Source organism: Rhinoderma darwinii, chromosome 7 (assembly GCF_050947455.1).
Source record: "Rhinoderma darwinii isolate aRhiDar2 chromosome 7, aRhiDar2.hap1, whole genome shotgun sequence".
In the NCBI taxonomy this organism is placed as follows: domain Eukaryota; kingdom Metazoa; phylum Chordata; class Amphibia; order Anura; family Rhinodermatidae; genus Rhinoderma; species Rhinoderma darwinii.
The window spans coordinates 7,050,927-7,076,671 of record NC_134693.1 but is presented as its reverse complement, the minus strand read 5'-3'; the positions used below and the strand labels follow the sequence as shown (position 1 = coordinate 7,076,671).

Genomic DNA, 25,745 nt, shown 5'->3' with positions numbered 1-25,745 from the left:
TGTGGATTGGTACGCTGCATGACGCGATCACCTGCTGCCACTGGGGGGGCATTAATGATGGCAGCTCAGCCTGGGCTATAGCGGACTGATGTGATTCTGTAGCCCCAGCCCAATGTTTAATATTCCAGTTGATGAGGCATGGGGTATGTTGTGCCTCATCTCAATCACAATGTTTGCGGCATCAAAAAAAACCTCCATTATGTTTAGGCCTAGAAGCACTTTAAAAAAAAAGTAACAACAAATGTGGCATTTGGGTAAAATGCGTTCTCTCTAAGAGCCGTGAAATTCTGTAACTTTCACACGTTCGTTGTATAAAACCGCCAAATGTTTTAATTTTTATTTTTTTTTTTTTCTTTGGAAATTTTTTTACGTTTTGCTTTGATCATGGGAGCGTGGCGGTTGGCGGGCATTGTGCTTTGTATCCTATTATCCACCTCTATGTCGTGAGTCCACCAGGACTTGATGATGAATTTTGCAGGTACCAGATGTAAATGGACTGCGGTTCCCCTGGACGCGAGGTTCGCCTCCTTCCCGCGCTCCACGTTGGCTCCTCGGCACCAGTCCTCATTTCTAAGTTCAGCTTTTCTTCTTACTTTGTCCTGAAAATAAAGAATTTACAAAAAAAATCGAAAATGTCAAAGAAACTGTTCCCTTATGTGTCCCCAGAAGATCTTCACTTCATGGTCTGTGCGTCCCCCTCCTCAGAGCCGGTCACCTGCCCCTTTACATTTTATTTGAGCGTCTAACGCCATTTATTTTATTTTTTTCCCACATTGATACAAAGTCAATGCAGCAACTTGATTATCCGCAGCCACACGACCAGCAACGGTTGCCATATTGATTTCCAAAAACATAACTCCTCATCTAGGCCCGCCGGTCCCCCCTGCAGATCTGTATATCTGTGTCGTAGGTTATGCGGTAATGGTTGTCGCCTGTGCGCCATTCTAACGTGTGTACGTTCACTGCTCTCAAGCTGTGAGGCCTGATGAGGTGGCGCAGAGGCGATGAAACATACCGTGCACTAAACGTGTCTGCACAGAGACCTAGGCGAGGGTTGCTCAGTGACCGTTTCCGTTTTATCACATGACAAGACTGAAACGACGCAACTATTAACCGCAACAAAGTTCTACTTGCCTGCAACATTGTTGCAACTCACTCGCCCTGGCACTGGTTTCAATGGTTCTAATCTCATACAAGTGTAACTCCACTTTCCAAAAGAAAAATACCCAGGAAATTGCTCAAGTAGTCATTCCCTAATGCAATGTATTCTATGGAATGTCTGCGGGGTGGAGTCGATTCCCTGACACTTCCCTTAAAAACAGTCAGCATGTTGTAGACTGTTTATATCCAGGGGCTACAGACCGGAAAACCACGGGGTGTTATAAACCCCCCCCAGTATAGATTTAAAGGGGTTGTCTAGGTAAGAAAACCCATTATTATACCCCCTATTAGGGAATGGTGAGTAAATAGTGGGGGGTCCTCTGACCAAGAGATGAGGATCCTGAACAAAGGGGAGAGCAGTTACATAGAGCGTCGCTGGAGGACCTGTCCTGTATTACACCGAATGGACCCTTTGTAATACTTCATTTCTCCTGTGGTGGCGCTGCAGGGAAACTAAGCACTTACTGCCAGGTTTCCCCACAGATCACAGCTGATCGCTGGGGGCGGAACACTAACAAATCAGGATCATTCAAAGCCGAGAAAACCTTTGTCTCCTGCACTAACCATTTTTCCCCTAATAAGAGTCTATATCTACAGGAATTCTTATGTAAGCGGTCACTTAATATATCCCAGCATCCTCCTAGTATGGGGGGGGGGGGTCATCTGAGCAATTTTATAATAAGTTCCAGCAATTTGGAAATACAACGGCCCGACCATAAAGAATTACAGAATAACCATCCCCCACAGATGGAGCTGGCCCTTTAAGTTGCTGCATTGACATTATCACTGTATGATATATTTCTCTGATTCAGCCCAATTACCCCCCACCATGCAGTTTCTAGGCCACGGTTTATATGAATTAAATCTGTAACACAGAACGATATTAAGATTTCTGTCTTTTTAATTCTCGGACATAACTGGAATTTGCCTGAAAACCCGATAATATAATTGTGCAAAGGGAACTCCGGGTTTAGAGGCCTCTGCTGTGACGGGCCGGACAGGGGCATTTTATGTTTTGTGTCAATTGATTTTATTCATTGTGATGTATATTTTATTTTTTATTTGTTGCACTGATTAATTTTTAGGACTTTGCCCAATAAACGCACCATATTCTACCCGGCTCCCTTCCTCGCCCGAAGCTGGTGATTCTCTTTTTACGCCGCCTGGTCCTTGATTGTAAATGTTCTATAGTAATCGATGTATCCCACAGAATCTGCCCCTGATCCAACCATCAATGTGAGATTTCCCCTATAGGGATGAGATTTCTTTATAGGGCCAGACCCCGAGAAATATCTGCAATGTCTGGTGGGGGTTTACCCTGTAGTGAAACGCTCCAGTCTTTTTGTTCTGCTGCACCTGTAATTTCTCATGAGGGGGTGGGGGGAGTAAAGATTTGGGTTCTAATACATCAATTAATGCAAGTCCCATATTCATCAGTTTTATTATAGATTTACCTCAAATTCTCAGTTCGTGATGACATGTCCGGTTATGATGACTTTAGTTGGAGTAAAACTGCAGAATAGTGAACCACACAGGAGCGCTGACAGCTCCCCTCATACTACAGCGCACAGGAGAGCCAACAGCTCCTCTATACTACACCACACCGGAGAGCCGACGGATCCTCTATACCACACCGGAGAGCTGACGGATCCTCTATACCACACCGGAGAGCTGACGGATCCTCTATACCACACCGGAGAGCTGACGGATCCTCTATACCACACCGGAGAGCTGACGGATCCTCTATACCACACCGGAGAGCTGACGGATCCTCTATACCACACCGGAGAGCTGACGGATCCTCTATACCACACCGGAGAGCTGACGGATCCTCTATACCACACCGGAGAGCTGACGGATCCTCTATACCACACCGGAGAGCTGACGGATCCTCTATACCACACCGGAGAGCTGACGGATCCTCTATACCACACCGGAGAGCTGACGGATCCTCTATACCACACCGGAGAGCTGACGGATCCTCTATACTACACCACACAGGAGAGCTGACAGCTCCTCTATACCACACCGGAGAGCTGACAGCTCCTCTATACTACACCACACAGGAGAGCGGACAGCTCCCCTCATACTACAGCACACCGGAGAGCTGACGGATCCTCTATACCACACCGGAGAGCTGATGGATCCTCTATACTACACCACACAGGAGAGCTGACGGATCCCCTATACTACACCACACAGGAGAGCCGACAACTCCTTTATACTACACCACACAGGAGAGCTGACAGCTCCTCTGTACTACACACCGACGATCTGACAGCTCCCCTCATACTACACCACACCGGAGAGCTGACGGATCCTCTATACCACACCGGAGAGCCGACAGCTCCTCTATACTACACCACACAGGAGAGCCGACAGATCCTCTATACTACACCACACAGGAGAGCCGACAGATCCTCTATACTACACCACACCGGAGAGCCGACAGATCCTCTATACTACACCACACAGGAGAGCTGACAGCTCCTCTATACTACACCACACAGGAGAGCTGACAGCTCCTCTATACTACACCACACAGGAGAGCTGACAGCTCCTCTATACTACACCACACAGGAGAGCTCACAGCCATCAGTCCAGAGTAGCAACTTACCTCACTTAGGTAGGAGGCACCAAAAAAAAAAAAATCTCCGTATACCATTTGGCCGCTCATCTCCCTGCTGCTTTTTCTATTCTAAAGTGTCTGTATCCACCACTATGTGTAGTGGGGTGTAAATATCATCTTTGGTCCTTGAATATTGTTATACACCGAAATATTACAGATCTGATCTTTTAGTTACATCAGGTGTATGCCTTAGGCCCTGTTCACACAATTTTTTGCTGTGGGGTGGGGGGGGCTGAAATTGATTTCAATAGGGAGGTGGAGGGGTTTTTCCCCCTGCGAGCGGGGGAGAAAAAAAAAATACATTTTTAAAAAAAAATGCCCTATCTTGGTGTTTTCCACCTCAAAACACCCATTGAAATCAATGGGAGACAGAAAAACAGCCACGGTTTCTTCCTTAGCCTGTTGAAGGAGGTTAAAAAAAAAGTTCACACAAAAGGGGGAGGGGCTAACACCTGTAGTGTAAATCCACCTTAAAAAAAAAAAAAAAAAAAAGCTGAATTTTCCAGGCCTTACAGTACCAAAGCGGCTGCTACATACCATAGAGTACTAAACAGCTGCGTTACTTCATACACTGGGAAAACACACAGGACGTCGGAGAGCGAGAGCCCTAGTCCTATATATATATATATATATATATATATATATATATATATATATATATATGTCCGAACAGTAACAATCCAGTCACATTAACCCCAAGAAAATACTTAATAAGCTTTATTATAAAAAAAATGCCAATTTCTTCTGTACATTAATAATTTACACAATAAATAGGTAAAAAAAATAAGACGATCACAACATCAATTCTCCTTGTCAACCAGATAAGGGTCCAGACAGGTCTGAAAAGGAGGGAGGAAAAATAAAGAATTATATATAGTTAGATTTTTGGAATATGTGAATTCCTGTATTATAGAAAAGTAAAAAAATAACTACTATAATACTGCTCCCTATATACAAGAATATAACTACTATAATACTGCTCCCTATATACAAGAATATAACTACTATAATACTGCTCCCTATATACAAGAATATAACTACTATAATACTGCTCCCTATATACAAGAATATAACTACTATAATACTGCTCCTATATACAAGAATATAACTACTAGAATACTGCCCCCTATATACAAGAATATAACTACTATAATACTGCCCCCTATATACAAGAATATAACTACTATAATACTGCCCCCTATATACAAGAATATAACTACTATAATACTGCCCCCTATATACAAGAATATAACTACTATAATACTGCCCCCTATATACAAGAATATAACTACTATAATACTGCTCCTATATACAAGATTATAACTACTATAATACTGCTCATATATACAAGAATATAACTACTATAATACTGCCCCTATATACAAGAATATAACTACTATAATACTGCTCCTATATACAAGAATATAACTACTATAATACTGCCTCCTATATACAAGAATATAATTACTATAATACTGCCCCTATATACAAGAATATAACTACTATAATACTGCCCCTATATACAAGAATATAACTACTATAATACTGCCCCTATATACAAGAACATAACTACTATAATACTGCTCCTATATACAAGAATATAACTACTATAATACTGACTCTATATACAAGAATATAACTACTATAATACTGCCCCTATATACAAGAATATAACTACTATAATACTGCTCCTATATACAAGAATATAACTACTATAATACTGCTCCTATATACAAGAATATAACTACTATAATACTGCCCCTATATACAAGAATATAACTACTATAATACTGCTCCTATATACAAGAATATAACTACTATAATACTGCTCCTATATACAAGAATATAACTACTATAATACTGCCCTTATATACAAGAATATAACTACTATAAGGGCAAAGCCCCACGTGGCGGAATTGCTCTTAAATTCCGCTGCGGACACTCCGCAGCGTTAATCCGCAGCGGAGCCGTTTCTCCATTGCCTTTCACTTCTTTTTAGTAGGCTTCGTTTAGACGATGCCTAACATTCCGCTGCGGAGCATAGGCTGCGGAGCGGAATTTGGTGTCCGCAGCATGCTCTGTCTGTTGCGGAGCAGTGGCGGACTGGTTGCGGACTCATTGCGGAAGTTCTCCATTGACTTCAATGGAGATTCTAAATTCCGCAATGAAGTCCGCAGCTGTCATGCACATGTTATGTGTGCTGCGGATGCGTCTTGCTTTTTTGACATGACATTTCTTCATTCTGGCTGGACCTATGTATTTCTAGGTCTACAGCCAGACTGAGGAAGTCAATGGGGCTCCCGTAATCACGGGAGCATTGCTAGGCGACGTCAGTAAATAGTCACTGTCCAGGGTGCTGAAAGAGTTAAGCGATCGGCAGTAACTGTTTCTGCACCCTGGACAGTGACTACCGATCCCAATATACAGCAACCTGTAAAAAAATATAAGTTCATACTTACCGAGAACTCCCTGCTTCTGTCTCCAGTCCGGCTTCCCAGGATGACGTTTCAGTCTAAGTGACGGCTGCAGCCAATCACAGGCTGCAGCGGTCACATGGACTGCCACGTCATCCAGGGAGGTCGGGCTGGATGCTGAAAGAGGGACGCGTCACCAAGACAACGGCCGGTAAGTATGAAATTCGTTTACTTTCACTAGGGAAAGTGCTGTCCCTTCTCTCTATCCTGCACTGATACAGAGAAGGGAAGTACTTTTACCGCAGTCCGCAGCAGCTAGTCCGCATCAATTTACTGCACAATTTGGGCAGATCCGCCGCAGAATCTGCAACGCAGATTCTGTGCGGCATTGATGCGGACAGTTGCGGAGGAAATCCACCACGTGTGGGCATGCCCTTATACAAGAACATAACTACTATAATACTGTCCCCTATATACAAGAATATAACTACTATAATACTGCTCCTATATACAAGAATATAACTACTATAATACTGCTCCTATATACAAGAATATAACTACTATAATATATACAAGAATATAACTACTATAATACTGTCCCTATATACAAGAATATAACTACTATAATACTGCCCCCTATATACAAGAATATAACTACTATAATACTGCTCCTATATACAAGAATATAACTACTATAATATATACAAGAATATAACTACTATAATACTGCCCCCTATATACAAGAATATAACTACTATACTACTGCTCCTATATACAAGAATATAACTACTATAATACTGCCCCTATATACAAGAATATAACTACTATAATACTGCTCCTATATACAAGAATATAACTACTATAATACTGCCCACTATATACAAGAATATAACTACTATAATACTGCCCACTATATACAAGAATATAACTACTATAATACTGCCCCCTATATACAAGAATATAACTACTATAATACTGCCCCTATATACAAGAATATAACTACTATAATACTGCCCCCTATATACAAGAATATAACTACTATAATACTGCCCCCTATATACAAGAATATAACTACTATAATACTGTATTGTCCTCTCACCTGGTGCAGCGCTCGCTCCTTCTTGAGTCTGGCGTAGAATTGCAGCACATAAGGATTTGCGTTTACTGCCTTAGGATCAAAATCCATCACTCGGAGCCCCTCTAAGCTGCGAGCCCTGGAGAGCGCTACGTACGCTTGGCCGCTCTCAAACACCCGTGACAGGGAGATCTCCACGCAGTCCAGCGTCATCCCCTGCAGCACAGGAAGAAGCGGTCAGACTCTGGACATTTTCTATGCGACGCCTCTAGATGGAGGGTGAAGTACCTGACTCTTGTGTATGGATATGGCCCACGCGAGCTTCAGGGGTAACTGCTGCCGGCTCAGGAAGACGCCACCGTGAGCTTTAATGACCCAGCGTTCCGGCCTCATGACCTCCGTGACCCCGCATAGGAAACGCACTTTAGGAAAAGCTGAGAAGATACAAAAAGTTACAATGTGTGAGCAGTTACTATAGTAACCAGAAAGTCAACACAAGGGGCAAGTACAGTGAATCATAGGGCGACAAGGGGCGCAGGTTTTGGGGGCTGTGGTGGCGGAGTGTTTATTAATGAGCCGCAGCCACGTAACTCCGGTGTGTATCAGATGGGCACATTGACCGCTGTACATATGTTGTATCGCTTTAAAAGGTTTTTTTGGGGGCTTTCTGATAGGGATGGCCAAACCTTAGGACAGGCCATCAATATCAGATCAATGGAGGGGGGGGGGGTCCAACTCCCACTCTTCCCCTCAGCAGTGGACTTAAGGGGTGCGGCGCTCCAGTCAGTGCTGCGTCCTCTTCATATAGCGCCGTACATTTGGTAGTGGCTGGGCCAGGTATTACAGCGCAGTTCTATTTGCATGAAGGAGACTGAGCTGCAGTACCAGGCACAGCCACAACCAAATGTATGGCGCTATATAAAGGATAAAAGCATCAATAAAAAAAAAAAAAGTCCTTGAAAATCCCTTCAAACGCCATCAGTGCCTTCCCTACTGTAGTCAGGATCCCCAAAATCCATACTTGGGGGTGGAGCAGGTCTTTCTTACAGAACGTTACAGGACTGGGGCATTTAGCGCTCTGTTATCTTAGATGGATCCTTGTCCTGAATCATTCTCTTGATAATTGAATACTCACGTCTTCCTGTTCCTTCAAACCCAACGACGACACCGCGCGCTCCGTTGACTAAACCCCGGGTGACATCGAGATTCTTTGCCAGTATCACCTGCAATGTTATCAGTGGAGAATTATAGGAGCTGCTGTCAAGCGTCTTGTCGTATTCCTGGTCCTACACGTCACTGCAGAATTCTTCACTCCCTAATGTCGGGTGAATCTGCAGATACAGTGCCCATCATTCACTGATCTGCAGTACAGTCAGGTCTTATACTCCAGTCACAGCCAGAGCTGCACTCAAAATTGTACAGATTTTCTATTAACTGTCAGGCTGCAGCTCATTCCCTTCACCTTAGTGGTGCTCCCTACTGGTTTATCATGTTTTGCTGCAATGCATTGTGGGAACTATAGAATTTACAGTGCAGTAATCTGTAGGAAAAAATAAAATAAAAAATAAACCTCCAAGGGGCAGCCAGCAGAATTGTGATTGCAGCTCTGGATGTGAATGGAGCAAAGTTGTATGTAGATTTAAAGCGACCCTCCAGTCCCCACAAAATAAAAAATTAAAAATAAACCACCAACAATAGAAGAATGATTTTCAACGTACCTGGTGTCCATCCCGTTGGTTCTTCTCTCTCCGTTGCCTCGGTCCCCGTTGACTTCCATCCAAGATGGCCGCCGCTGTCTCAGACTTGCATAGGGACCGTAGTCTCCTCCTTTACTGCCCTCTGATGGGTCAGCGCTGGTCCATCGCTACTGACACTTCAGAGGAGGGGGGGGGGCAGACTACGCTCCCTATGGAAGTCTGAGACAGAGTCAGCCATCTTGGATGGAAGACATCAGGGACCGAGAACGAGGCAACGGAGAGAGAAGAACCAACGGGATGGACACTGGACGAGTTAAAAATCATTCTACTATCCGTTTATTTTTGTGTGCGGACTGGATTGTCGCTTTAAGGATTAAACCGTAGAATGAAGCTCAGCTCTGCCTGTAGCTCCTCCGTGTATCCGAGCGAGTACCCGGCCCACAACCCGGAGCCAAGTCAAGACCCAAGAGCAGATTCACGTCTCCACCCTACAGGTCTCCAGCAGCGATGCCGTCAGTACTGGCCCAGATGTGCCCTCAGTCCAGGATCGTCCTCTCACCTGAGCGCCCTTCTTCAGCTGGATCTGCTCCCCGACAGGACACTGCACATTTATAGTCTTCACCAGCATCGGGTCACTGTCCAGGGCGTCAAACTTATGCATGTCCCCTGCAGAACAGAACATCTCCTCGTATCATCACAGCCGAACAACAAGAGCAGTAAATAGAACGTGGCCCCCAACGTAGATACTAGGAAAAAGGGGACCCCTCCGCTCCCCATAGGATGTGCATCCTCCTACAACCTTGGTCATAGCTCCAATACATCGAAAATAAAAAGTTAAGCAACTCTGCAGACAGTCTGGATACAAAAATCTACCGTTTAGCATCTACAGCTCCTATGCAGATCTATGTCTCCATGGTTACAGACTACAAACAAAACCGGTGTAGTCTGATCCTGCTGTGCATTAGCAATGAGAGGTCCTGCAGGGGGGGGGGGGGGGCGGACCAGCATACGTGCCATGGTACCGCTCAGTCAGCATTGTGGGGGTCATCGGCCCCTTTAGAGGGGGGGGGTTGACCGCTCCCGTCCCTACCAGGTAGTTGCTGTAATCGTCGCTCGTTCGTCAGGTCCACGTCGTCCTTGTGGGTGCACAGCCGCGTCGCCAGGATCCCGTCCTGCTCGATTTTGTTGTTGCCGGTCAGTAGCAGCTGCCTCGTCACCTCTTCAGGACATCTGGGGGGGGGGGGGATATCACAACAATGACATTGTGTCCAGTGCAGTGAACCCCAGGTGTCCAGGACATAGACAGGTGGACCCCATAAACTGGAGCTACAGTGACCAGTGCAGGACACCCCCTTAAAATCCATTTTTTCTTCCAGCGTGCTATGAATAGTCAGGGCACGATGGGAGTTGTAGTTTCACAAAAGTTAAAGCTCAAGATTGGAACTTTCCATCTAATTACCCCACTTTCCTAATATACACAGTAACGACCCCCCCTGATATTCTCAGTCTAACCTGCCCAGACGAATCGCCTGCAGCAGAGAGATGAACTTCTTGTCAGTCTGTCTCCGCACTTCCGTCAGCTCCATGGTCAGATGAATGCATCGCCTCCAGCTTTTTGCCTGTGTGGAGAATAAACCACCATCATGATCATCATCATCATCGTGGGTCATAGCGCCGGGAGGGTGCGTGGCCTCTGGAAAGATGAGCTTTGTAGTAACAATGTAGCAGCCGCACACGAGACGCTGCCACTTCTGGGTCTTTCCACCTCAATACTTCTTCCCATTGAGCACCACAACTCATATTTATTAACCCTTAATAGCCGAGATTCTGGACCACAATGCATCACTTCAGACATCACCATCATGTCGGATCTCCTGTTGTGTAACATCGTGATCGATCTGCGGACGTTAATGTGATTCCCACCTGGAAGCAGAACTTCGTCTGACTTGAGGCTTGAGTCACTGGGGGAAGCTGCAGAAAATCTCCACAAACGATGAGCTGGATCCCACCGAAGGGCTCATCCCGCCCGCGAACCGCCCTGCGAGAGGTCACAATAAAACGTCAATATTCAGCTTCACCGCCGCAGAGCAGCAAATCATGAACGTCTATACCTGGCGGCAGCCTCCAGCTTGTCAAAGAACTCCCCCTCCACCATGGAGATCTCATCTATGATCAGGTGCCGACAACTTATCCAGTGCTGGCGGACCCCCGGTCTCTTGGCCAACTCTATACACTGCTCCAGCGGAGCCTTCCCAGATCCGATACCTGAAACCAAGGCGGCTGTGAGTAACATCGTGGAGCGGTCACATCCCTGTACCGAAGCCAAACATGACAAGGAACGGTCCGACCATCATCATTGTAGGACTACAATACCATTAAATTAAAATGATAAAAACCACCACTAGGGGGTGCTCAGAGACAGACTACTCCCATTGAAATTTAATAATAAATTAGTATGTAGTGAGCTCCCCCTAGTGGAGGCTGCTGGCAGAAAAAAAAACAAAAAAAAAACAAAACACGTAGATGTATTCTTAAAGGGGTTGTCCGAGATAAATTTTTATTTAAAAGTTAAACACACAATACACACATTAACTATTCCCTAATATACTTACCTGTGCAATCTTGCTTCTGTTCTCCGTTCTGGCAGCTCTTTTCTTCCGATCACCTGTCTTCTGACGTCACGTTTTCTTCCTCCTCCACTGTCGTGTCGTGTCCCGATCACATGGTCTCGCCCCAGCGAGACCTCGGATGGGACACGACACGTCACTGGAGACGTGTCGTTTCTGCGGGTGCCCGCCCAGCCTATGCAGCTTTTTTTCACTGTGAGCGCGCCTATGCGTGTTCACAGTGAAAAAAGTGAAGAGGGACGGCACCTGCGGGAATGTCGGGTCTCCGGCTGTCAGTGACTGCCGGGGACCCGGAGAAGAAGATAGAAGCAGCTTTCGCTGCTTCTGTCTTCTCCGATGTCTTTTTACACAGCGTTCAATGAATAGGAATAGAGACAGCAGCAGCGGCGCTGTCTCGATTCCTCCCGGTGATCATGTGACTGGTCACATGATCACCGGGTACCGTTAGTGGCAGACTGCTGCTGGGTCTAATCAGACCCAGCACAGCCCTATTAGTGACAATCGTCACTATGAGAGGGCTGATTTCCCTGCTGTGCAGCTCCAGTTACAGGGGAAAAGATGGTGTAAAAAAAAAGAAAAAAAATATATAAAGTTCCCCAAAGGTCTTCTTTGACCTTTGAGGGACAGACCATAGTAACAAAAAAATAATAAAGTAAAGTGCAAAAAAAAAAGAAATAATAAATACACATAAAATACCCACCCCAAAAAATACCGTTCCCCCCGCCAATCATTGTTGTAACGCTAGCGCTGACCCAATTACCCTAATATAGACATGTAATATATAAACATTTACGGTAGACAATGACGATTACAAATAAAAGGTCTATTTTAGGGTAAAACTATGTTATTACCAAAAAAAATAGCTGAAACGTAAAAAGCTTATTTTTTTACTATTATTTTCAAACTTTATGAATGAAAATTCTAAAATGGCAAAAAAGGCGTGTATAAAAACGATAAAAAAATAAACCTGCATTGTCTACGGAAAAAACGCAGCAAAAATAACGTCGTAGCCCAACAAATAAAAAAGTTATAGCCATTTAACTAACACGTGCTAAAAATGGCTAAACGGTGCCCCGTCCTGAACTAGATAAGATCTTCTGGGGTCCTGTATCTAAGCCTACATTGTTAGGCTTAGATACAGGGTCTAACAAACAGTGTCACACATGGAGCCTGTATCTAAGCCTAACACAATGTAGGCTTAGATACAGGACCCCAGATGACATTCTTTTTATTCCTGTATAAGGGTATGTTCACACGGCCTATTTACGGACGTAATTCGGGCGTATTAACCCCCGAATTACGTCCGAAATTACAGCTTGAAATCGTTGGCAAACATCTGCCCATTGAAAACAATGGGCTGACGTTTGTCTGTTCACACGAGGCGTATATTTACGCGTTGCTGTCAAAAGACGACGCGTAAATAGACGCCCGCGCCAAAGAAGTGTCATGTCACTTCTTCAGACGTAATTGGAGCCGTTTTCCATGGACTACATGGAAAACTAGCTCCAGTTACGTCCGTAATGGACGCGGCGTTCAAGCGCCTGCACATGCCGTTACGGCTGAAACGACAGGGCTGTTTCTCCTGAAAACAGCCCCGTAATTTCGGCCGTTATGGACGCTGCCGTGTGAACATACCCTAAGATTAGTGTTTTGGGGCCCTGTATCTAAGCCTAACATGTGGTATTCTTAGATACATGGCCCATGTGTGACACAGTCTGCTTGGGTAATGTATCTAAGGCTACCTTGTGGTAGGCTTAGATACATGGTCTAACAGTATCACACATGAGCAGTGTATCTAAGCATCCCTCTTTTTTTTTTTTTCTTAGTTATTAGGTGTTTTTTACAGGTTGGGTCCTTGGTACTACATCAAGTTCAAGGACTACTTCAATGACACCTTTTTTATTTGTAATAAAATCGTTAACCAGTGTTATGTGTGTTATTTTATTACAATATTTTTTCTATGTCCTTCTCATTTATTTAAAAATTTATTAGTTCATTATTAATGGCCACTGTCTAACAGCGTCCATTAGTAAGGCTTCATGCACACTAGCGTGTGTATTTTCCGCGCGTGAAAAACTTGCGTCAATCCCATCCGTGTGTTTGCGTTAGGGCGGATTAACACGAACGTGCTATACGTCCGTGCAACCCGCGTGGTATTCACGCGGGTCGCACAGACCTATGCAAGTCTATGGGGCCGTGCAGACAGTCCGTGAGTTTTACGCAGCGTGAGTCCGCTGCGTAAACTCGCGACATGTTCTATATTTCTGTGTTTTTCGAGCATCACGCACCCATTGAAGTCAATAGGTGCGTGAAAATCAGGCGCATCCCATGGAAGCACTTCCGTGGGACGAGCGTGATTCGCGCAACAGCAGTAAAATAATGAATGTAAACAGAAAAGCACCACGTGCTACAAACATCCAGAGTGTCATAACGATGGCGGCTGCGCGAAAACCGCAGCCGCGCATCCGTATGAACATGACACGTGCATTTTGCGCACGCAAAACGCCACCGTATTTGTGTGCGCAAAACGCACACGCTCGTTTAAATCCGCCCTTATGCATCAGTGTGCTTTTCGATTGTCATGTGTTATTCACGCACTCACAAAGCCAGCACATTTTTTTCTTCTTTTTTACAACAAATTGCTGTGTAAATCACGCACCAAACACGTGTGTGCTGTTTGTGGTTCACGCATGCATTGACTTCAATGTGAGTGTAGGTGCAGGATAACGCACCAATAGAGGACATGCAGTATGTTTCACGCAGCGGACTCTCGCTGCGTGAAAAGTCACACATGTGTCAACGGCCCCATTGAAATAAATGGGTTGCGTGTGTTGTGCGTTTTTTCAAAGCACAGCACACAGACTTGATTCACGCTAGTGTAAATCGCGCATAAGGCCCCATTCACACCACGTCGAAACCACGCACAGCACACGCGACCCATTTATTTCAATGGGGCCGTTTTCACGCAGTGAGAGTCCGCTGCGTGAAACATACTGCATGTCCTCTATTGGTGCGTTATCATGCACCTACACTCAAGTAGATGCATGCGTACAAGCGTGTTTGGTGCTTTATGCTGCAATTTGTTGTAACAAGCATTAAAATCGAGCATTAAAACTGCCTTGCGGGAAAAAGAAGCGACATGCTCCATCTTCGGGCGTTTACGCCTCTGACCTCCCATTGACTTCAATGGGAGGCAGAGAAAGGCGTATTTCGTGTTGTTTTATGCCCGCGGCGCTCAATTGCCGCGGGCGAAAAACGCCACGGAAAACGACGCAAAAACCGCAGCAAAAAAAGCAACAAACAGACGCAAAAAAAAAAACGCCGAAAAGGCTACGATAAATGCCGCGAAAAACATTACAAATAAAGCCGCGAACAAAGAGGCAAAGAACTCCACGAAAAACGACAGGGAAAAACGACACGAAAGACGCAATGAAAAACGCAGAAAAAAAAAACGCAAAAAAAGACGCGAAAAACGACGCAAAAAAGGCTACGATAAACGCCACGGAAAAAGCTGCGAAAAACATCGCGGAAAAAGACGCGAAAAAAGCCGCAAACAGAGGCAAAGAACGCAGCGAAAATCAACTGGGAAAACACCACGAAAGACGCAATGAAAAACGCAGCAAAAATAGGCGCAAACAACGACGCAAAAAAAGAAATGATAAACGACGTGAAAAAGGCTACAATAAACACAATGGAAAACCACAGCAAAAAACATCGCAAAAAAAGACTCAAACAAACAAGCGAAAAACGCCCCGAACAAAGTGGCAAACAGCGCACAAAAAACTCCGGGAAAAACTACGCAAAAATCAACGTGCAGGGAGAGGTAAATCTGCCGCAAACTTCAAGACGGAATTTTGAGGCAGATATTCCTCTTGCAAAAAAACTCTGTGTGAACATGGCCTTAGTGGAGAGAGACATGAGATAGGTGAGGGTGGACGAGGGTGAGGGTGGACGAGGGTGAGGGTGGACGAGGGTGAGGGGAGACACGAAGAGGTTTATAGACCTGAAAAGAGAAAGAAAACATAAATGTGAAAAACATAATGGGGGGGGAGAACATTTGCTCATCATCCTTCAAGAATGTCAGCAAGGAGACAAGTGCAGTGAAGGAGGTCAGTGGGAGGAGCAAGGACAGCTCACATGAACTCTTGGAAGGTACGTGCACGCTCATTGCAGCCTGCAATGAGCGTGCACGTGAAAAAAGTTTAATCACAAGGAAAGATCAACAAACCAGAGCTGAACTGCATGTAAACAAACTGCTGAATTCAAAGAAGAAATGTGCTAAGTAGAATTTTTTTAAAAAATAATTCTTTATTTAGGTTGTCTGTATAAGGGGTAATGTATGACACAGTTTTTGAAAAAATGTTGGTATCTCGGACAACCCCTTTAAATTATTAATTATTATTGCTACTCTGACCGCTCATCTGGTTATTTCTGACCTGCAAAGGCATGAAGTGTGGTACCACCAATATGACAGGCTGCCACCCCCGTACTCGCTGTGGCATAAGTGCTTTTAGGAGGCAGAGCCCCAATAATCCTCTTCAGGAGATAGGACTTCCCAGTGCCTGGAAAGAAGGAAACCGGTGACGGGACTTTACAAGCTGGAGTCGGTAGTTCTACAGAGAACGTTAAAACAGCAAAAACCTTTAGAAAATAAAACCATTTATCAGGAAACAAGAAATATCACTTTGTATTAATGATAACCTCCATTCTTTACACTGCAGGCTGTATCAAGAGAACTGAAAAATTATGAAAAATTGAAACAAGGTTGATACAAGTGATTTATAATTATTTCTAAAGTTCAGGAAGTCGTCTCCACCAACCTGCACTTCCTGTGAAGAAAACATTCTTGCCGCTGAGGATGGTGCCGAGAACCGTGGACTGCTCGGTGGAAAGCTGCAGCTGCCGGGGCATGGTCAGAGTCTGCTTTTTGCTGGGACGGAGCTCAGAAATCTAGACATCAAATAAATTAGGTTATGGAACATGTAAACTACTCCTAGCCAGCTCTGAGTTCTCCTACATGTATATATATTTAAAAAAAATTACATTACTTATCCTGTACTGATCCTGAGTTATATCCTGTATTATACTCCAGAGCTGCACTCACTATTCTGCTGGTGGAGTCACTGTGTACATACATTACATTACTTATCCTGTACTGATCCGGAGTTATATCCTGTATTATACTCCAGAGCTGCACTCACTATTCTGCTGGTGGAGTCACTGTGTACATACATTACATTACTTATCCTGTACCGATCCTGAGTTACATCCTATATTATACTCCAGAGCTGCACTCACTATTCTGCTGGTGGAGTCACTGTGTACATACATTACATTACTTATCCTGTACTGATCGAGAGTGTATTATACGCCAGAGCTGCACTCACTATTCTGCTGGTGGAGTCACTGTGTACATACATTACATTACTTATCCTGTACTGATCCTGAGTTACATCCTGTATTATACTCCAGAGCTGCACTCACTATACTGCTGGTGGAGTCACTGTGTACATACATTACATTACTTATCCTGTACTGATCCTGTGTTACATCCTGTATTATACTCCAGAGCTGCACTCACGCTTCTGCTGATTACTATTATAAGCTAAGCAAGACTGTTGACAGAGACCTCTCCCCTGAACAGATTAGCTTCTATAAAGCAGGGGGGCAGGGAATGCTGGGAGATTTCAGCTCTGTAGCATTGTGAAGGCTGTAGTTCAGGATCAGTACATCAATAACGTTCGTTACCAGACTGTTCTCGGATGACGCCGTCCTCGGTCGTTTCTGCGGACATCGGTTTGCTGCATTAACTCCTCGGTTACTAAGCCCCTTCCCTTTCACGGGCGTCTGAGTGTTGACTTTGGCTCGCATTTCATTGACCTGCTCCACGTCCTTCTTCTGTACTGGACTGATGGTCTCAAACATACGGGGAAGCCCTGACAACAGGCGCATGCGCTCATTCACCGGCTTCTCTCCCTTCCCCGCCTCGTGCTTAATCATCAGGGTTTTCATGAAGTGCCGCAGCTTGTCCGAGGGGCAGTTGGAGATCAGCAGCTGGACATTGTTCGGTTGGAGCACGATGGAGCTTTTGCCATCTTGGATGAAGCGGGTGAAGACCTGGATCTGCTTCAGGATGAAGTTCTGGGGTAACTTCCCATCACTGACCTTCAGCACCAGCTCCCGAAACTCGTTGCGTCCCAGCGTTGTGAAGGCGTTACGGATGACTTTACGTTTCAGTGCCTGCCCAGATGCATTCAGATATTCAATGGTGACGCTGCTCTGGATCTCCGGGGACAAGTGGTCGGCCAAGTTCATCTTCCTGAAAAGAGAAAATCATGACTGGGGTCATCGTACAGTTTGCCATTGGCGGACGCCATGGTCCTCGTCTTAGAACAGTCCAACCAACAATGGAGGAAACGGGCCAGTCCCTGCAGCCAAAATATATCCTCCGCTCAGGGCTTTCTAGGTTCCTCCTAATTTTTTAGGTTTCGGTCACGAGCCAATAATACAGTAAAAATCCCGTAATCCAGCAAGGCGGCTCGAGACCACACCGAAGTAACGGAAGTGTCGACATCAGGACTGACACCCGGGCACCAAGATCCCCACGCTGAGGCCTAAACTGCTGCCATCGTAGACCCCAGTGCAGGACCATCGGGAAATGTTCAACTAATTAAGAATGGGGTTATTTTATTTTTTTTTAGGGGTTTTCTGGAGCATCAGGCGCCGCTTTTAAGGAATTTCATTGTACTAAAAGGTTTAAGTGAGGGGGGAGGGTGCGATCTTAAATAAACGTGAGGTTGTCACAGCTCCGCCCATTTCATATAGCCATCAATAACACTACAGCTCTAACTTGCAACATTGTATCTACATCACTTTTAGAAGTAATATAGATACAATATTGTAGTTGGAGGGTGGGGAGTTGCTGCGCTTCTCTTTCTCGGTTGTCATGGAATCCAACGTACGGTTCTGTAGATTGATTTCCATGACACCAGAGAGAAGCGCAGCAACTCCCCACGTCACCCGGCTGCGGGTGCTCATCTTCTGGGGCATCATGTAGCTCCCTCTAAAGCACATCAGACTACTCGCCTCCGCTGGTCACTAACAGAATATTTTGCTAATAGTCTAAGAAGTGGGATAACCCCCAACATCAAGCGATTTGCTCCACTACCAACATCTGATGGGGTTCATCCCCTGTAAATCACACAGAATCCATTGTGGCTGGAGCTCATGACTAGAGACAAGGGATCCGCTACTGAGCCAATGACGAAGCCGGAACATGTGTCCTACACCAGTGCTGTGACACCTCCGGCTGTCAGGACACGATGGGGGTTGTAGTTTCCCAACAGCTGAACTTCACCAATCAGGATCATGCGGGAACAGCTAAAGTCACCGCCGTCCCTTACAGACCAATGTATTATGAGAACACCATATAGGAACATAGGATGTGCAATGTATACAGGAGCGACCCCTATAACACAGGACACCCTGATATACCCCCTATATACAGGCTCGGATACATATACACCATAGACTACATGACAATCTCAGGGATATATTATAGTGGATATACAATGTGTCTCATCCTATATTCTACAACAGCCAATAATAACCTCACTGATACTCAAGGGATCTATAAGGACGGGATCAGATCGTTTATATTACATTATAAACTGATGGATACAGTAACTACACACAATATCATCCTCATCATCTCACAGGACACATTGTTTCAGCGAGAGATAAGATACATTGTATACTACCGTAGTTATTTACATCCAGAGATCTCCGGTAATAGCAGCGGATTTACCTCGTTGTAGGTAACGGATCCTACTATCTCCTCCGACTCTGATCCCCTCAGCAGTCCCGGTTTCTGCGCTCTCCCCCCGGCTCTGATCCCCCGCAGCAGCCCTGGTTCCTGTGCTCTCCCCCGGCTCTGATCCGCGCAGCAGCCCCGGCTCTGATCCCCCGCAGCAGCCCCGGTTCCTGCGCTCTCCCCCGGCTCTGATACCCCGCAGCAGCCCCGGTTCCTGCGCTCTCCCCCGTCTCTGATTCCCGCAGCAGCCCCGGATCCTGCGCTCTCCCCCGGACCCCGGATCAAACGCTTGAAACAAGTTTAAATTTGCCGGCACAGAAAACCAGCCAATCAGAAAACGGACATTTAAAGAATCATCCAATCGCATCCGAGTGACGTCACGGCTCCACGACCGTTAAGACCCTGGTTGTTTTGTCACGTGATTCCTCCCAGTAGACGCTACCGCCATCTTTGTTTAGGGAAAGTCGCGATTGCCTTTGTATTCAACTCCTGGCAAAACTAATCGTGCCAATTCTATAGGGATATAAGAAAAATCCTGAGGACAAAAGAATGGAGATGTGGTCAGAAGTGACCAATCAGATCGCTTCTGTCAGTTTTTGCCTGCAGTGAAAATGAAATTAATTTGATTGGTTGCTACAGATCGCTTCCGCCACTTTTTATTAGCAGTTCTCGACCCCCCTCTGACACTCAGATATTATTTGAATTTTATCACATTCACCTTCTTTATTATATGCAGATTAGACAATGAAATCCCAAAAATAAAGCTGCTGCTAGAAATATCTGTTTATGGCCTTGTCCACCCAACCGTCTGTATTTCAGCGCATGTTATAGTGCGCCCATTGAAATTTATTAGTGCCCTATTTGACATCTATCAGGTGCGGTTTGGTAAAGAGGCGTTCACTTCACACGTGGTCCAATTCTGTGGCCAAAAACGTCTGCAGATTCTATAAGGACATGATACAATTCTGACTTCCTGCAGCCACCACCAAGGGGAGCTCAGGAGTTGACTGCATACATTTATACACTGACCTCAATAATAACACAGAATGCAGGGAGCTCCCCCTAGTGGTGGCTGCAGGAATTCAGAATCTTATTTAAAGGGGTTTCCCATAATCATTATCACCTGTCCACAGGATAGGTGATAAATATCTGATCGGAGGAAGTCTGACTGCTGGGACCCGCACCGATGACGCACGCTCAGCCACCACTCCGTTCATTTCTATGGGGCTGCCAGGTGCTATTTTCGGCAGTCCCATAGAAATGAATGGAGCAGTGACTGAGCATGCGCACTACCGCTCCAGACCCCCACCGATCAGGTATATATCTCCTATACGGTGGATACGTGATAAATAATGAGTATGGCAAAACCCTTTAAGGCTCTGTTCACACCTGCGTTGTTTTCTGTTGATCTTCTCCATTATAGGAGCAGGACAACGAAAAGCCAGAACCGCTGGATCCGTCACATGTTGAACCCCAATGATGCCCAACGGAACCCCTTCACTTTAATGGGTTCTGTCAGGTTTCCATCATGGTGTTCATCGGTTTGCGGGACAAAATAACGCAGCATGTTCCGGCACAACTGAAGGATCTATTTTCGCAAATGTGAACAAGTCCTAACTCTATGGCGATATTTCAGCCAATTTCTAAATGAATGCGGTATTCCAGTTGCAGAGAGTTGAATCCGACTTTCCCCTATCCTCTGATAGGTCGGTGGGGGTCCCGTTTTCCCCGTTTGAATGGAACGGCAGTCGAGCACGCGCGCTGCTGCTCCATTAACTTTTTATGGGACTGACGGCGCCTCCTCTGATAAATCTGTCCCTACAAACATCACAACTTGCACACGGTCTCAAATCACGCCACTCATTCTACCCCAGGGTCTGCGATACCGCGTGGAGAAGAGACGCAACTTTTTTCTTCAGCAGATTAGACATGGACTTAAAAATGGCGCAAATCCATTGATGAACGTGGGTCTAGGTCTCTGCAGGGAATTTGGAGCTCCGTATAAGAGAAATGGAGCTCAGACTGTTATAACGACACGGTACAAAATGAATCAGCGCAGAATATTAAACTTAAAGACGAAACGATGATAAAAGGCGAAGATTTAAGATCTTTTGTTTTACTGCAATACGTTGTATTACTTTTAGTAGTAAGACGTTTAGTTTTTCTTGAGTTTTTGTTATGAAGTCACGTGACTTGTGCTGAACTCCAGCCACGGGCAGCCTCCTCTGTTTTCATTCATCACATCAGGCGCTCACAATGGGGAAGCCCGCAGGGTCCTGATTGGTTCCTGCACAATATGGCCGGAGAATAGCATCATGCAGTCGCCATAGAAACCACTTCTGACCCTTCTCGGCTACCATATAACTTTATCCACAAGTTCAGGCACATCTAAGGGCAGACTGCGGGGTCCTTGGTTGCTGTGGTAACCGCAAATAACAGCTCGGGCACAGCCTATCAGGGCCTAATCCGTTTCCCTGGAAACAGGACGCGGAATTACAACAACGCTCGCGGGAGATGATGGCGGCGGCGGGACAGCGGGAGAAAGCTCCGCGGGACGAGGTGTCTCTCAATGCCATCCACCGGGAGACGATCCGCAAGGAGAACCGCAGCCAGAGACTGGTCACCGAGTTCAGCATCAACCCCCATCATAGGAGTAACGTATCGCGCCGGCCATACTGTTCTATGATGATAATGTACAGTGATATAATAACGTGCAATGATCGATTATAAGACCCCATGTTCCTACAAGCTCCGCCCACTACGACTTACACATCCAGATCCAGGAAATGCCATAAGAGTCTGATCTGTGATCGGCGACAGCTGCGATCCCCTCCCCCCTGAGAATGGGGGCGCTCGCTGGATGTTGGTGATAAAGTGGCCGCATACGTGCCGCGACTCTGCATTATAGCCTATGGTAGTATTTCATATAAGCGCCACCTGTGCGCAGCCGCCTCTCTGCCAGGAACCTCCCAGCGGTTGGACGCCCACCGACCAGACCTCTATGGCGAGTTACGTTAAATGTATTATGTAGTGTTCACCATCATGATAAAAATGGCGCAAACGACAAATTAAATGACTTCCTCTCCCTTTGTAAGGCAACGTTCTCACCCACCTCTTATCTTACAGTGCACGCCGTAACGGGGAAGCCAATGGCGCGGCACGACAACCAGAACGAGACGGCGGACGGTACGAAGATTTATTTATTTTCTTTTTCTTGGCGTCAGGAAAAGCGCAACCCCTAGGACAAGCTTTAAAAACGCAGCCCGCCCTATAGTTCCGCCGTTCCTAATACAATGTAACGCGCTGCTGTGATAAATTAACGTACAATACGCCATCGTATATTTACATACAGAGAAAGGCGTCCGTCCATCCTGGTTCTTTACTACAATGAGGGAAACTGCAGTGTGTTTGACCGGCGCCGGAGTCGTCACCCAGAACCAGAACATCAGATTCATCTTTAGAATTCCCTCCCTGCTCTGTCTGTGAAGTCATGAACCAGGAGGCTCAGGATGAACAGCTCTTTAGGTTTTACCTCCTGCAGTTCATGGAGCTGTGAGAAGATAGACGTGAATAGAACCGATCAGAAGAATATAGGATCTGCAATAAAGGGTTAACCCCGCACCCAGGATGTTTAACTCCCAGATTATCTAGAGACATTGCGGATCCCGCACTGAAAATCTGCGACAATTTACAGCACAATACCGTATCGCGTTAAAAAAAAAAAAAAAAAGCACAAAGCTCAGGGCGCGCTGCCGACGTCCAAATCCACAAAATTAGACTCAAGTCTGAGGGAACCGGGAAAACGGGTGCAAATCGGATGTAAAAAAACGGCAGGTTTTCACTCGTTCATCTGAAATCGGGGCCGAAAGGGGTTTTCACCTATCCACAGTATAGGTGATCATTTTTTGATCGCTGGGAGCCCCACTGATCGCGGCAAGGGGTCCACCTCACTGCTCGATTTTAAATGGACCGGCCGTTGATCATGTGCTTACCGCTACATTCAAAGTCTTTGGGAATAACGGAAAGAGCTGAGTACAGCGCTCGGCTGTTTCCGTCAGCCCCATTGAAGTTGAATGGAGCGTCAGAACACATCTCGCCACCCCATTCAGGTTCCTCCGCAGTAAAGATAGGGGGGTTCAGGACCCACATTCTCTCGATCGGTGGGGGACTCAGCGATCAGACAATCACCAATCCTTGTTGATCCTGGGAGTACCCCTTTAAGTCTTATCTACATGAAACTACATATAATTTTTCTTTCTACATTCCCAGAAAACTTCCTGACTATAATCCATCACGCAGCTTTAGAACCGACCAAGAAATACACCGAGCCGCAAACCACGAGCCAGGAGATCGGCTGGATCACACAGCCCCTGGTGAGTACGCAGCCCCGCCGCCAAAAAGAGGGGGAGGGGGAGAGTCTGGACATTCACCATCTCTCTTCCCCCGCAGATCAGCGGTGACCGGACAGACAGGCGGCTGCATCACCTGCGCCAGAAGACGGAGATCACCGCGTACATGGAGACGGCGTGGAAGCTTAAAGAACAAAGCGTCAATCTACAGTGACGGCAGAATATCCGGAGATGCCGGTCCGGTGGGGACTCTCCTTCTCAGGATATGGACACAGAAGGACCGTCTGAGACTTGTAGTCCCACAGCATTTATATACATCTCCAAACGGAGAGAAGACAAGCGGCAGAACCTCACCCGAGAAAGCTCCGCATCGCGTCACATCCCCACCTATTAAAGCGTTATACATTGGAGGAGTCTTTTTTTTTCTACCAATCAGCCGTGAGTCCCCACACAACGCAGCGCAACCGTGTGATAGGCGCTGTTCACACTGCACGGAGCAGCCCCCGCTCTGGCGAACACGGCACAGCCCTGTATGAGGCGCTGTTCACACTGAGCGTTTGGCGTAATCACAAGGACAGGTTTCCAGCGTACACTCACCAAATAGGTTAATAGACTTCTACGGTTTTTTGACAGTTAAACTCAATGCGCAATGTTTGCGCCGTACATTCCTTGTATACGTTTTCCAGCTTATATGCGGAATTGGAAACGTAGTGTGAACAGAGCCTGATATGGTCATGTGTTACACCGTATTTCCACGACAGTGGCTGCCTCTTACATGGATCCCAAATACATCACCTTGAATTTTAATGGGGCAATAGTGGTGGGGAAGGGGGGGGGGGGGGGGGTCTGCCCAAACTTGTCTACCCTCACACCACTGGATAGGTGCGCTTAAACTGGTCTCCCCTACGTCAACGTTCATGCTGAAAGCAACGCTATGGAATTACGTTCTCATCCTCAAATGCCAAATGTGAAGTGACCGGCCTTACGGCCGCACCAATACCGAATATGTGTATATATTTTATCTTAATGTTTATTGTAAAAAATGTGAATGTGTATTTTTTTTTTTATTGAACATTACTTTGTTTTCAAACTTTAATGTACTGACATATCTATATACGGATAGTACGCAGGCATATATCTATATACGGATAGCACGCAGGCAGTTGTCAGGCCATACCTAAGTATGCCCTAACAGGAAATATGGTAAGACAGCGCTGGGGTCCCTCAATAGACCCTGGGTTGTCTGCCCATATATGGTATGTCCCCCCAATCGATCCAGGGGCATCTCTTTGTCTTATTTACCTCTGGATCCTGCAGTCCACTTTGATGGCAGCATTCAGGAGAACAGCGGCGGAGATGAGCGGTTTCTCTGATCTCCGCCGTTATAGAGCGGGGCTGCGGCTGTGTAATAGTCATTGCCCCGCTCCTGACAGTAATTGCGCGCGCGGTCAACATGAGGCGACGTGGCCGGCGCTGCACTAATGAGCGGTGGCGCAGGCACTGATGACACAACATGTGGTTGTCTTGCAGCGCGCCCGCCATGTTGTCTTCATTGCCGGCAATTATTAGTGCAGCGCCGGCAGCAATGCCTCATCCTGACCGCACGCACTTGTTGTTAGGACTCCGGAGCGGGGCGATGGCTGCATTACACATGTATTACACAGCCGCAGCCCCCGCTCTCATACATTCATGTGTTACAATGCTAAGCTGTGCGGCCAAACAGCTTAGTATCGAAATACATGAAATAGCGGTATTGAAGTTTCGATGCATCGTGCGTCCCTAGTTACGCTAGAACTTGTCTCGTCATGACAATCCCTTTAAATGTCTTATATCGCACCTTATTACAGTTCAGTATCCACACACCACCATTATCACAACATCTCAGATTAAGGGGCACCTCCAGTAATAAATATGGGCACCCCAGACCAGGGTCAGACTGGTACAACAGAGAATCTAGTGTGGTGAGCCTGGGTTCTAACT

The 25,745-nt window shown here is 46.0% G+C and overlaps 2 protein-coding genes across 4 annotated transcripts; one reads left to right on the top strand and one right to left on the bottom strand.

Annotated features, from left to right (window-relative positions):
- Positions 1-4,536: 4,536 nt before the first annotated feature.
- PIF1 (PIF1 5'-to-3' DNA helicase) lies at positions 4,537-21,735 on the bottom strand. 2 transcript variants are annotated; one of them, XM_075832074.1, is made up of 13 exons: positions 21,555-21,735; positions 17,352-17,922; positions 16,424-16,553; positions 16,040-16,165; positions 11,088-11,241; positions 10,900-11,014; positions 10,489-10,595; positions 10,067-10,206; positions 9,536-9,642; positions 8,415-8,502; positions 7,568-7,713; positions 7,304-7,495; positions 4,537-4,629 (listed from the first exon to the last, which is right to left on the bottom strand). In XM_075832074.1, the coding sequence occupies exons 2-13, from the start codon at positions 17,916-17,918 to the stop codon at positions 4,591-4,593; spliced, it is 1,911 nt and encodes a 636-aa protein (XP_075688189.1). In that variant the 5' UTR covers positions 17,919-17,922; positions 21,555-21,735; the 3' UTR covers positions 4,537-4,590. The 2 variants fall into 2 exon arrangements, with proteins under 2 accessions (XP_075688189.1, XP_075688187.1); XM_075832072.1 differs by lacking the exon at positions 21,555-21,735 and adding an exon at positions 19,411-19,525.
- A 93-nt stretch (positions 21,736-21,828) lies between these two features.
- On the top strand, positions 21,829-24,127 carry CFAP144 (cilia and flagella associated protein 144). Of its 2 annotated transcripts, none has more exons than XM_075832675.1 (4): positions 21,829-22,069; positions 22,543-22,602; positions 23,686-23,789; positions 23,866-24,127. In XM_075832675.1, exons 1-4 carry the CDS (start codon positions 21,931-21,933, stop codon positions 23,977-23,979), a joined length of 417 nt encoding a protein of 138 aa, XP_075688790.1. In that variant the 5' UTR covers positions 21,829-21,930; the 3' UTR covers positions 23,980-24,127. The 2 variants fall into 2 exon arrangements, with proteins under 2 accessions (XP_075688790.1, XP_075688791.1); XM_075832676.1 differs by having other exon boundaries at positions 21,829-22,109; positions 23,866-23,959.
- Positions 24,128-25,745: the final 1,618 nt, after the last annotated feature.